At 42.0% G+C, this 12,500-nt stretch overlaps 1 protein-coding gene across 1 annotated transcript in view; it reads left to right on the top strand.

The window, feature by feature from the left end:
• The first annotated feature begins 10,218 nt into the window (after positions 1-10,218).
• LOC123974684 (dysbindin-like) overlaps positions 10,219-12,500 on the top strand; it is a 10,521-nt gene continuing 8,239 nt past the window's right edge. The window contains exon 1 of the mRNA XM_046055527.1: positions 10,219-10,261. Within this exon, the coding sequence (XP_045911483.1) occupies positions 10,219-10,261 (43 nt within the window). The remainder of the gene's footprint in view (positions 10,262-12,500) is intronic.

The following is a 12,500-nucleotide window of genomic DNA, read 5'->3' as shown; positions in this document are numbered from 1 at the left end:
CTGGTGCATGACCATGAGGCATGTGTCTGTATGCAAGTGTGTAATGTGATGTATATAGACTGTGCGCTAAACAGAAGAGCAGCAAGTCAGCAACATCCAGGTGGTTTTGGTTTACCCTCAAATTTCACTCCCACCATTTCTCTCTCTCTCTCTCTCTCTCTCTCTCTCTCTCTCTCTCTCTCTCTCTCACCCCATCCATTCCTATCCCTCTCTCTCTTACTCGTCCCCTTGTTGTCTCCCTCTGTCTTTCCTGCTTCATTATTTGTCCTTTCTCTCTGGCTAAAAATACTTGCTGCCCTGTCACTATAACAGATCACCACAGAGGAAATTTGCTGCCAGCAGTGGACAGTGTTTGATACAGCAGCAATGCCACCCACTCCACACACACACACACACACACACACACACACACACACACACACACACACACACACACACACACACACACACACACACACACACAAACACACTGAACACATACATGCCATGAGCCTGGCATCATAATGGTGTCAGCAGATTAGTATTTGCGACTGTGGGCTGATATATGAAGTGTGTTTGTGTGCGTGTTAGACAAACAGGTGCAGTAACCTCATGAGGCAGACTGAGCTGTTGGAGGGTTGACAATGGAGGTGCAATAGTTACATTAGGTCACCGCAGTCGGAGAGTCGCAATAACAGATAGGATCACACTTACACACACAGACAAGGTTGCACCTGTGCTTTGCTGTTCAAAATAACAGGAATATATTGTGCGAGAGAACTACTGAGTGGAGTGATGCAGACAAAGAAAATAAGTGTGAGCAAATGTCCACAAGGGTACGTGTGAAAATTGGTTTTTAATGCAGGAGACAGAAAGAGAAAGAGACTGTGAAAGAGTGGGGTTGACAGGCCACTCTTGTGACTCGTAAGAAAATTAAATAAACAACAACTTCTCACTCCTGCTTTCACACTTGTATGTACAACTCAGCCGAGTCTGTCGGAGATGGCATAAGGTGTCACTGTTTAGTGCTCAGGAGAATTTTCCTCTGTGTCTCCTGTTCCCATGGCAACTGAGCGGCGACCTGCGATGACCCCTGAGGACTGGAGAGGGACGGAGGTGAAGTTGTCATTTAGCACAGGTCAGTGGACGAATATTATTACATTCATCGTTTCTTGCTGAAGTTGATAACCTGCCTTGGAGATAAAGACATTACTGACATGGCACATGAACATGTTTGCAATCATGATCAGACAAGTTTTCTTTTTGCGTTTAGGGCTGCCTTTCTTTCTTTTTCCCCATTGCTCTCTGTGTGTGTGTTTGTGTGTGTGTACCATGCAAAAGCAGGCACCACAGCCCTACTACCTGTATTTCAACAGGCCCTGTTGTCTCATTATCAGAGTGACATTTGTGCAGTCCTGCGGAGCCATCTGGATGCGTCCCACACACATGTGAGAGAAACCAGCCTGGGTTTGGATCTGACTCACATCAAACAGCCTCTCTGCCCACACACACACTAACACACAAACACCAAATACATAGAGCAGTTTCCAGAAGCCAATATCTGACATTTAACGAATAGTGAGGTGACAGAGAGATTGATACAAATATTCCAACAGGCAATCTACAGCTTCAGAGTTAGGCTTTCAAATCACAACAATGGAGGGTCATTGAAACCCACTGCATATACAGCTGTGGACAGCTGTAGAGAAAGCACAGAAAGTAATTCTCATTGGTGTGTGTGTGTGTGTGTGTGTGTGTGTGTGTGTGTGTGTGTGTGTGTGTGTGTGTGCATGTGTGGGACAGCCCCACAATGAATGCAAATGGGTGAATAAGTGCCACAGGTTGGAGTTGTGAAACTGCCTCTGTGGCTCACTGGCAGAAGAAGACAGAAGAAGATCATCATCAGCTTGAGGTAACAGGCCGCTTGATTGTCCAGGAAAGTCCCATGTGATCACAGCTATCGCTTTACTTATCACTGAATATGAAAGATTATGGTATCAAAAGGAACAAGGGATCAGTATTTAAGATGGCAAAAGTTTTACAAATAATAATTGCATACACTGAAGAAGGTACAATCAACAACAAGAATGCCAATATGTTATTCTTAATTCCTAGAATCACTACTTAATTATCTCACAAAATCTGTGTGTGGTCTAGTATGTGTAACATATACTATAGTTACTAGGAGTACACAGGACAGACAAAAGGCCAGTGTGACTCAACCCTGAGTGTGTTAATTCTAAAATTTGCATCTGGACCAATTTTGTATCCTGGTTTCGGAGCAAGCTGTAACCTACTGAGAGGACGCTATGACTGTTGCTCGACATTTGTGAAACGACCAAATGCAGTTTCGCTATGACTGTGTCAGAGCAGCGAGCCATAGAAAAACACGAGTGCACACACAAGTGAACCGAGGTATTACGAAGTTAGCATATTGAGTCATTATCAAATAAACGCAGTTGGTGCGGTGTGAAAGATGCATGCACACTTAAGAGTTCTCTCTCTAAGGCTATCTTCGCAGAATTCTGGGCCTCGAGCATCCATGACCTCTGTACTTTGTGCATGCATGTTGCCAAGTGTCACTGTGATGTTCCTTGACATGCTAAAGCTCTGCTGCAAGGTAGGCCTCTCTCCATCCCCTTCATCTCTCTCTCTCTCTTTCCCTCCTACCTTCTCTCATGTATAATTGATTGCTCCCACTGTACCAACTTCATTTGCTGGCTGTGAATAATGAATGAGACACGGAGTGGAGGCGCTTTTTCTCCTCTGCTGGTTTGATACCCGATTAGCCGTTTACAGTGCTGTGCTATCCGTGACCAAGCTTGGAGTTCCCACCGTGTGCCACCAAGTGAAGAAACGCTGCCAGGAATGCTGCTCTGCCTCTGGGAGAAAAGGCATGACAGTGTGAAAAAGAAACAGAATCAATCCCGTTGATTATCATTATTTAAGACCAAGAAACACGCGTCATTTATGACCAAGCAACAGGCATGCTATAAAGAGGCAAACATGTTGTTTACATAAATTATTGAAGTTTGTGAGGCTGCTTGGTGAAGTGGTGAAACACTTGGGTGGTTGCATGGAAATAAAACCTGTGACTTTTGGTGAGTGCATAATTCCCATTATAGCCATCTGACACTCTGTATGCATCCTCACACACGCACACATGGGTGCACATGGTGTACCTGGCACACAGTCACTTACTTTTCACATACACATGCAAACCTATACGCATAGAGACAAACTGTTCTCTGCCGCAGATTTTGAGGTGCATGCCATGTGATGTACATGTACATTCTGCTTAACTCCTCTACACAGCTCAATGGACTTCCAGGCTGTGCCCAACACGCACACTCAACTCACACTTAACCAGGATTATTAATAGCGTGTTTCAGTTCCACAATGTGTCAGAGAAGTGCAAGCAAAGCAATTCATGGCTCAGGAGCCAAAGATGATGTACTGTTTTTTGGGGGGGTAACGTTACGTCAACCTCAAAGTGGCACTTCCTGGAAGAGTTGATACGAGTGTCCCCCGTCTCCTGTGTCTTCATCCGGGATTATCCACACACATCCTCATTCATGAAAAAAAGGAGATTTGCTGACACAGACATGGACACAAACAGATAAAAGAGCCACATTGTTCGCAGTCTGCTGTTGGAAAAAGTCGTAACGGACAGAAGGGGCTCGGTGTGGGCAGCAGAGGGCTGAAGACACAGCAGCTGTTCGACTTTCTGCAACCTGATGGAATGAGTGTGTTTGCGCTTGGTAGGACAGTGATGGTGATGAGATGACGAGGATGCGGAGAAGGAGGACAGCACTGAGGAGGAGGTGGAGGTTGGAAATTAGGATGATATCTATGCTGATTCCTCTCAAGTATCATGCTTGAATGTCTGAAAAGCACCAACACTATTCTTTTCTTTCCATTTGCTTCTCTCAATCCACTCCTCCCTCAGTCACTTACTCTCTTTCTGTCTGACTCTTTATCTTCTTATCTTTATCTCTTTGGCCGCATGTCTACATACCAAAAGAGACAACCCTAACACAGAAAGACCCTGAGTGTCTGTCTGAACCTTATAGAGTTAGAGACTGTCGGAGTCTGAATAAGTCTTGATCTGCAGAGGTAGATACACAGAGGCACAGTTATAAAGAGAGACGGAGGATGGGTTGGGAGAGAAAAGACTAAGAACACAAGAGAGTGTGAGTGCGTGAGAAAGAGAGATGTACTGTAGGGAGCTGGAGGGAGATGGAGAGAGAAAAGTAAGAGAGAGACGGAGGGAGAATAGATGAGCATGAGAGTGTGTGAGAGAGATAAATAGAGACAGAGCGAGCAGGAGGAGGGGGAGAGTGTAAACAGCAGAAGGTTCACTGGGTTCACTGTGCAGTAGAAGAGCTGAAAGATGGGCATCAGAACTCGAAGCCCAGGGGGCTGGATAGTGGTGCGTGACTCACATACTCATGCATACATTCACGCACACACATGCCCACAGAAACATCCAAATGCTATGTTATTTCCGAACACGAACTATTGTACACACAAACCCCAGGGATGAAATCTCAGCCATAAATAATAGAGCCATTTAAAAACTGTGACATATTGGCACATTTATTGAAATCTTATTATTACAATAGCGACCCAACAAATCCTCTTATAAGCTCTCATTAGTATGTCATAAGTATTTTCAGGAAATTACTTAATGGTAGCATTCACAGATTTAATCACTGTTTGCTTACACATAATGTAAACTCCTTCCAACAATGGACAACGATGTGGTTTTTTGTTGTGTTGACTCAAAATGCATAATATCACACAGACTTCATTTGACATTTCCACGGACAGGAAACACAAAATGTAGTTGGCCTTTAGGATCACCCAAACCATTTACTGTGCGGTTAGCTTTATTATCTGGCAATGACTAATATCCACAAGAAAATGTTAAGTTCAGTGCTGTATATCAGTGGTAAGGCTCGGCATGACGAGTCAAACCGATACTCAGTCAGTCACACAGTCCAAGCAGCCTGTTTTCTCCACATGAGTCACTAGATCTCATTTAGACACTGAAAAACACTGCACATGCTTGCAAAACTGACATCACAAACCATCATGTTCACCCCAAAACTGATCGTTCCAAGTGCACACCTTCACAGCTCAAACGCACAGAGGCACAACACGATGAAAGAGCTGGGACTATTTCAAATTTGAGACCTTACTGTGTGAACCATAGATTACGACATACATATCCAGAGCAGCGGGAAGACAAATCACAACTGAGACATGGCGTATTATAGTGAGCTCAGTGCTGTCAGAAAGTTTTAATGACATAACAGGTAGATGTACTGTAACAGAGAGTACTGAATGCGGTGGCTGTATTCATAAAGCATTGCTACTTTCAAAGTAGCTGTCACTCACTATGTTGCATTCTTTACAGAGTCTGGCAAGACAAAGATGTTTCACACAAAAGGTTGTGCATCTCACAGCAGAAGCAAGCACAATCCTAACAACTTTCATGTCTCACAATGGCTAATTAACACCTTGACAGAGCTGTGTGCTCCTCGTTCTGAGAACAAAGGCATTGCCACTGTCGCCTCTCCGTCCTGCCACATTTAGCAAACAGCACCTAGATATTGTCTATGGCTCAGAGGCAAAAGTTGGAACACTGGCAGGCAGGTGTGCACATTTCGTGCATTTGGCACTTGAATGTCTGTTGCCATGGTGACCCCTAGAATATCCCCATACACCACAATGTGATATTTTTAATAAAGTTTGATGGCTTTGACTTCACTGTCTGGTGCGGCTGTGAAGATGTGAAGTGAAGATGAGAACTTTTTTTTTGTCTGTCGCTCAGGATTAGCTGTGTGAGAAAATCCAGCAGCTTATGTCAGCAGGCTTACTGCGTATTGCTCAACCAAAAGTGTAACGTGAAAGTCAAAGGGAATACTAACTGTAGTGACCATGAATAGTGTGTGTGTAGACATGAATACATCTGCCTGTGACTCTGTCTTATGTGTGTGTGCATGCATATGTGCATGCGCAAATGTGTATATTTACCACAGTATGACTCACAAGCCACATCAGAGACTCTGCTGCAGAAAATTGAGACAACACAGTTTCAAAGCGGAAGCCAGCACTGATAGAGCTGAAAGAGCAACAGGCACAACACACATGCACACACACGCATGCATACACACTCATGTGAGCACACACAATAACACTGTGTAACAACCACTGGAAATCCCCTTTTGTTTACCTGAATGAACTAAACCTGGGAGTATCTGAAAGACGACATACAAATTTGATACAAATGTGATTTTGATTGTGTTTTCAAAAAAAAATAATTTGCTGACTGTGGCTTCTCTTATACACGTGAAACAGTTTCATTTCCCAAAGAGATATCTAATCAAAAGCACACACTTGGTCTGTTGTTGTTCAAGAGAACAGCACATCTGAAATATATATGATTTTCCTGAGATTGGTGCCAAGTATTAATGGTTCCATCAATTAAGTGATGAAATTCATTGAAGGAATCATTGTGCTTGTATAGTCAACTGTACACAGGAGGCGCTCACTAAGTGTAATACACAATCTTTACCAGCAGATGCCAATATTGCCTTGACAATGAGGTTAAAATACGGAACATGGACCTTATGTACACTATGGTGGATTAGGTGTTGGCACATGCAGTGATGGGGAAAATCTTCTCTCACATCTTCTAGAGATGTTAATAGAATGAAAAACAGAATCAGAATCAGATTTTTTGCCAGGTAGGTTTACACATACAAGTAATTTGCTCCAGTGATTTGGTACATAACAATAAACATTTATTATATAAATATAAAAATGTTAAATTGACATGGTATATAAAAATATAAGAATAATAAATATATGCAGCAATACGTGTAATATGGCAGTTAATGCTGTGAATGCAATAGTCAAATGAGTTCCTGTCAAGACTGAAGGATATAGCTGACTTGTGGCGCTCCCTGTTCTGAAATATGTTGGATATCAGATCAGATAAAATCTAAATAGACTGCCTGTGAAACCGTGTGGTGAAAGAATATATTAATCATCTCAGAGTTCATAGATGACCGCAGCATCAGAATGGAGAAAAAAAAGGCTGTGAATCATATCCTATGATAATTCTCTATCTCCTCATGTAGTCTGCAATGAGTTTTCCATGACATTAGTGGTTAGACTGGAGCAGCCTCCTCCTGCTTAAGTATGATGTAATTGGCTGTTAGAAGCCTCTTATTAGGGAAGGGGGAGTCAGGACCATCTAGAGTCCATGATGCTAAGTGCCTATTAATGCCCCATGTGTGACAGACAAAACCTCTAACAAAGCCCACAAAAAGAATCTGTTTGATATGCAAACAGAAAAGAATGTATGTAATCCTCTTTATTGTTATTTTTATATCTTTATTGTATGCAACCCTAAATCTCTGCACTCAATATTACAAAGGCTCATGGGTAGAAATATCATGGGCAGAGGGATCTTCTGCTGCTATTAATACATAAATAATTCTTCTTCTTTCTAATAAGCTATGAAACCTCTAGTGATTAATAAAGGACAATGACTTTTTCACCTTTTAATTAGCTATCAAGTCTGCAAATGTAAATGTTTTGTCCTAATGAATTAAAGTGCTAGCAAAAAACAAAACAAAACAAAGCAATGCTGGAGGAAATTGATTTTCTGCAACCTGGGATCTCAAAAGGTATTAATTGCTTATTATTAATCCTTTCATAAATAATAAGTCATTCGTAAATAGTAAACTGAATGATGTTATTCATCATTCAGTTTACTCTGCAAGCACTCTGTAGCCTGTGAAAAGAGTTATATAATGTCTTCAGTGGCTTAGAAAAGAATCCCTTATGATCTCATCATTGTTATCTCATTTGGGGCTTGCAGAATACAAATATCTGACGGTAAGCCTGCGATACAGACTTCTACTCGACTACTACAGATGTGGAGCTTTAAAATAGCAGACATTTTCCTGACAGGGATGGTGTAATATAAAGACACTGTAAGATGAACTATGGGAAGTCAAGTCAAGTAATTTTAATTTATATAGCCCAATAGCACATATTACAAATTTAGAATCTGTACAGCATATGACACCCTCTGTCCTTAGAAGTGTTGACTCTAGCTAGCTGTGTGGCTCTGTGGTTGGCAGTGTCAGTCGGTCTCTCCACCACTTTGGTCAAGACTGAAATCTTTCTTTGAGAAGACGAGTTGTGGTGAGAGAGACAAGGGTCTTGGAGAGCGATCCCGGACTCACACAGGGACGGCTGCACCCCGTGCTCTTACCAGACATGCCACGTTGTGTCCCAAAAGTGTCTCTACGCGTCATGGAGAATATGTCAAGCAGACCAGAGCACATGAACCTACTACGTAGCCTACTTAACCATGGTAGAAGCACAAACATCAAGTAATAATTACCAAATCAGCAATAAAACAAAATCAAGTGCATGGAGAAATTAAAACTCATCTGGAAGAAAACAGAATGCTTTCAGTCCTATTTAGAACATGGGGCAGTGGTTCACAAATGAGTATTACACAAGCAAAATACAAAAACTAACACCTTTTTCCCCACCTGCCAGAGATAGCTAGAACAAAAAATCAGGAATATGGTTAACATAATAACTGCATTTGCATTTTGCATTGCCACTATCAGCATGTTAGCTCACAGAGCATGGCTGTAAAGTGTTAAGGCTATATTCACACTAAATCAGGGGCTGTGTGGTGGTGTATATGTGGGCATGTTTATGTGTGCTTTAGAATGCAACAATGAAACAATCAGAAAATAACTCTTTATTTCTCTAAACAAACTTTCTAGCTTTGTCTCTCTGTTGACTGTTGAGCAGTTTGACTAGTCTGACGTCAGTTTACATCTCTCAGTTGATTTTGTTTCAGTTTTTCGCTGCAGGACCAATGTGTTTTTTTCTGCATCCCCTGCAGTCCTCACCACTGCTGCTCAAACGCACTACCCCGATTCAAATTAATGGGAGGACAGGACATTTTGCGGCAAAGCCTGATTTGGTGTGAGTACAGACAACTTTATGGAAGGGCAATATTAAATTCCTAGAATACTCATTTAATAAGGTAAATAAACTGTATAAATCCTTTATATAGTATACCTTATTAGAAAACTGTACTGAAAAATAATATAATGAATATAATGGCTGTGTTTCAGGAGCTAGAGCAGGTTGCCTGTTAATTGGAAGGTCGGCGGTTCAATCCCTGGCTCCTCCAGGCTGCATGTTGAATGTCCTTAGGCAAGATACTGAACCCCGATTTGCCCCTGGTTGCTGTTCCACCAGGATGAATGTTGAATGTTAGTTTCTGTTTGAGCACTTAGGCTCAGTGTATGAATGTGTGTGAATGGTAAAAGCGCTTTGAGTGGTCAAAAAGACTAGAAAGGCGCTATACAAATACGGAGCATTTATAAACAAACACGGACAAACAATCAACATGACATGATGTAACACAACATTACATAGCATCACATAGGTTTTATTACATATAACAAATACATACTCTGCATGTGCATTTCTGTTTTTTTCACTGTTAGAGAATGTGGCAGTGTATTAATTTGCAGTACCTTTTGTCTTATCACAGCTCACTTTCATCCTACAACAAAGTGAATAAATAAATACAAAAATTTAAAGCAAAGCAGTGATGGTTGAGGTGGGAGGGGTTTGATCCTGGTATATTTCTCAATATTATGTAGAAAGTCTATACTCCTTCTGATCCTCTTGACCCCCTCATTGTCACCAGTTGGTACAGGCCACAGTGCAACAGCCCACTATCACTCTCCCCCTGTCTCTAAGCTGCACAGTTCCCTACAACCCTGCTGAGCGAGCAAGAGAGCGTGTGTCTGTGTTTGTGATACACAGAGAGGCAGCCGAGATGAGAGTGTGAAGCAGTGAGAGGAAAAACCTAGAAAGAAGAGTAAAGGCGTTCAAAGAAGGGGGAGGGAGACACCAAACACAGCAAAAGGCAGAGCAGATTGGCAGAAAGAGAAGAGAAGAGGGCAGGGGAGGGAGAAAAAGTGTTATGTGGATGTACTATCTTTAAAGTCCTAGAGCCAATGTGAAGAGAGGCAAGAGATTTGTAGTGACTAGATGACCAGCCACTACACACACCACCAGCATCCTGTCCAGGAGCCTTGACAGGAGGACGACAAAAATCCACACACACACACTCAAAGGAAAAACACTCTCTTCAACCAGTCCCATATCCACTGGATCATGTCGTCGACTGGGTCAACCAACCACAACAAGCGTCTGACATGTAAGTAACCAACAGTAGATGAGCTTACTAGAAATGCAGCTTAAGCGAAAGTATGCCGACTTCCAGTACTGTACAATATACTGTAACTTTATGTCCTGTATAGAGATTTACTCTGCATTGTTTTTGTAATTTAACTCTTGATGTGCTCTTTCATTCTGGGCAGGTATGTACAACATTCATTCCCGCATGACAAATTTGCATATCCCAAGGGAAGGGTTTTGTTATAAAATTGTGCAGAGGGTTTAATTCCCTACTACTGGTTCAGCTCTACATGTTTAATTCAGCATTGGTTAGCTCTTTGATGAGATAAATGATAGATTAGCTGTATTTTATGTTACATAAAGTGTGTATTGTAGGTACTGCATGGTTGTTACATAAATTTCTCTGGGGTATGTTAATGACAACTGCTCCCCCAAGGATTCATTAAATTACTGCTCACTAAAAAACACTACATTACAAATGTTCAATTTATCCTTTTACTTCTTGGTCCAGCCTTGAACCAAGCCTAATTAGCAGCTGCTGTAAAAATCTAATTGTAAAGTAATGACAGCCATAGGCCACCTCCTTTTAACTAAATTAGGCAGCCTTGATGGCGGTGCGATATACTGTTGATGCAGATGAGGTTTAATCACAGTGAAGGTATAACAACTACTTCCTAGAGTCTGACTCAGCTAAAGGAAGACGGTCTATATAGAGCAAGGGCAGACATGTTAACTGCTACATGCTTGACAGAAGAACATTATCTTGCTTTTTAATTGAACAATTTACCTCACAAGAGCTTTGTTTTGTGTTTAATTATCAAGAGAACAGTCTACTATTTTTCCATGCTACTTGCTGTGAAGAATATGTTTCTATGTGGGAATGCATATAGGTGTTTTTTAAAGTGTACAGACTAAAGAGGCAGAGCTTTATATATGATCTCTGCGGAGACTACTGAAAGCCCTGTTTTGATTGACCTAAATAGGGAGCAGTGGCCATGGCTGGAGGTCATCTTTGCATTTAGCCCTGAGTGAAGTGCCTTAATGGCTTTGGGAAAAGGAATGGCCTGGGAATACTGATCAGACATTTATGGAGCAAGTCATTGAACAAGGTTCAAGACATAACCACAACAGTGGGGTCATAGGAACCTAAAGATGAGAGTGACCTAATGAAACTAACGGATGTCGACTTAATTTAAATGTTGTGTCAATGTAAAGTATTTGTTGCTCTAGGCTTCAGGTAGAGCTTCCTGTGGTATGGCGATGATGATGGTGGGTATTGTGGGAAGACGGGGGGGATATAAATGACCAGTCAAGATTTACTGTCTATTACTAGGCTGTGTGTTTATGGATATCTGTATGTGGGTGGAGAGGGTAGTGGGGAAGCATGGCGGGGGAGGTGACTGCTGTGGTGCAGTGATCTCACTCATAAATGATTTATGCTTTATGGACTGCTGTGGCTATAAAGCCATCAGCGGAGAGCGATTGGCTCAGTAAATAACAGCAGTAGTACCAAAAAATGATCTGACTGTATACCGCTGAGAGCTGGGTGACACCATCATCGGTCCCCGGGGGGAATTAGGAGCTGCAGGAGAGGAGGGGTGGAGTTTGAGATAGATGTGCTGTCAAAAGTGACTGGCCATGCAGTGCAACTGCCTTACTAGCTCTCTCTCTATTGCACACAGACACGTGGTCTCTCTTCACTGAAGACAGAAAGACAATCATGGGATTTCATTCCACTTGCCACAAGGGAATTGAATGCTTCACCATGTGACTGTTTGGTTCAATAGGAACATTTGTTCCCTGCTTCCAGTACAGTTCACAGGACTCTTGATGTATGACTGTAACATTACTGTGTAGCAATGACACAGAGAGGCTAACGATGCATGTATTCAGAGTTGAATGTTTTCATCATAGAAAAGAAGCTAATAAGGTAGCCAGAAAGAAGACAACAGAGAGGAACAAATGCACATTGCATGCTGTGGCAAAATAAAACAACCCGATAGGCCAATGTGTAATTTGTCATATATGAATGGCAATTCAAGATTAGCAGTGTGGATTATCAGGAGCAGAGCAGAGGAAATGACAAAAGGATTAGACAATGGAAATAATCAGAAGGATGAAGAAAACATGTGCTTCAGCTGAACTGTCACCTGTGGCCCTGGACCACCCACCTGCACTCCCTCTGACCCCCCCCCCTCACACACACACACACACCCACACACACACACACACACACACACACTCAGACATATTTCATC

Source organism: Micropterus dolomieu, linkage group LG08 (assembly GCF_021292245.1).
Source record: "Micropterus dolomieu isolate WLL.071019.BEF.003 ecotype Adirondacks linkage group LG08, ASM2129224v1, whole genome shotgun sequence".
NCBI classification, from domain to species: Eukaryota; Metazoa; Chordata; class Actinopteri; order Centrarchiformes; family Centrarchidae; genus Micropterus; species Micropterus dolomieu.
The sequence above is the reverse complement of the archived record's forward strand: the minus strand, read 5'-3'. Positions and strand labels throughout refer to the sequence as shown.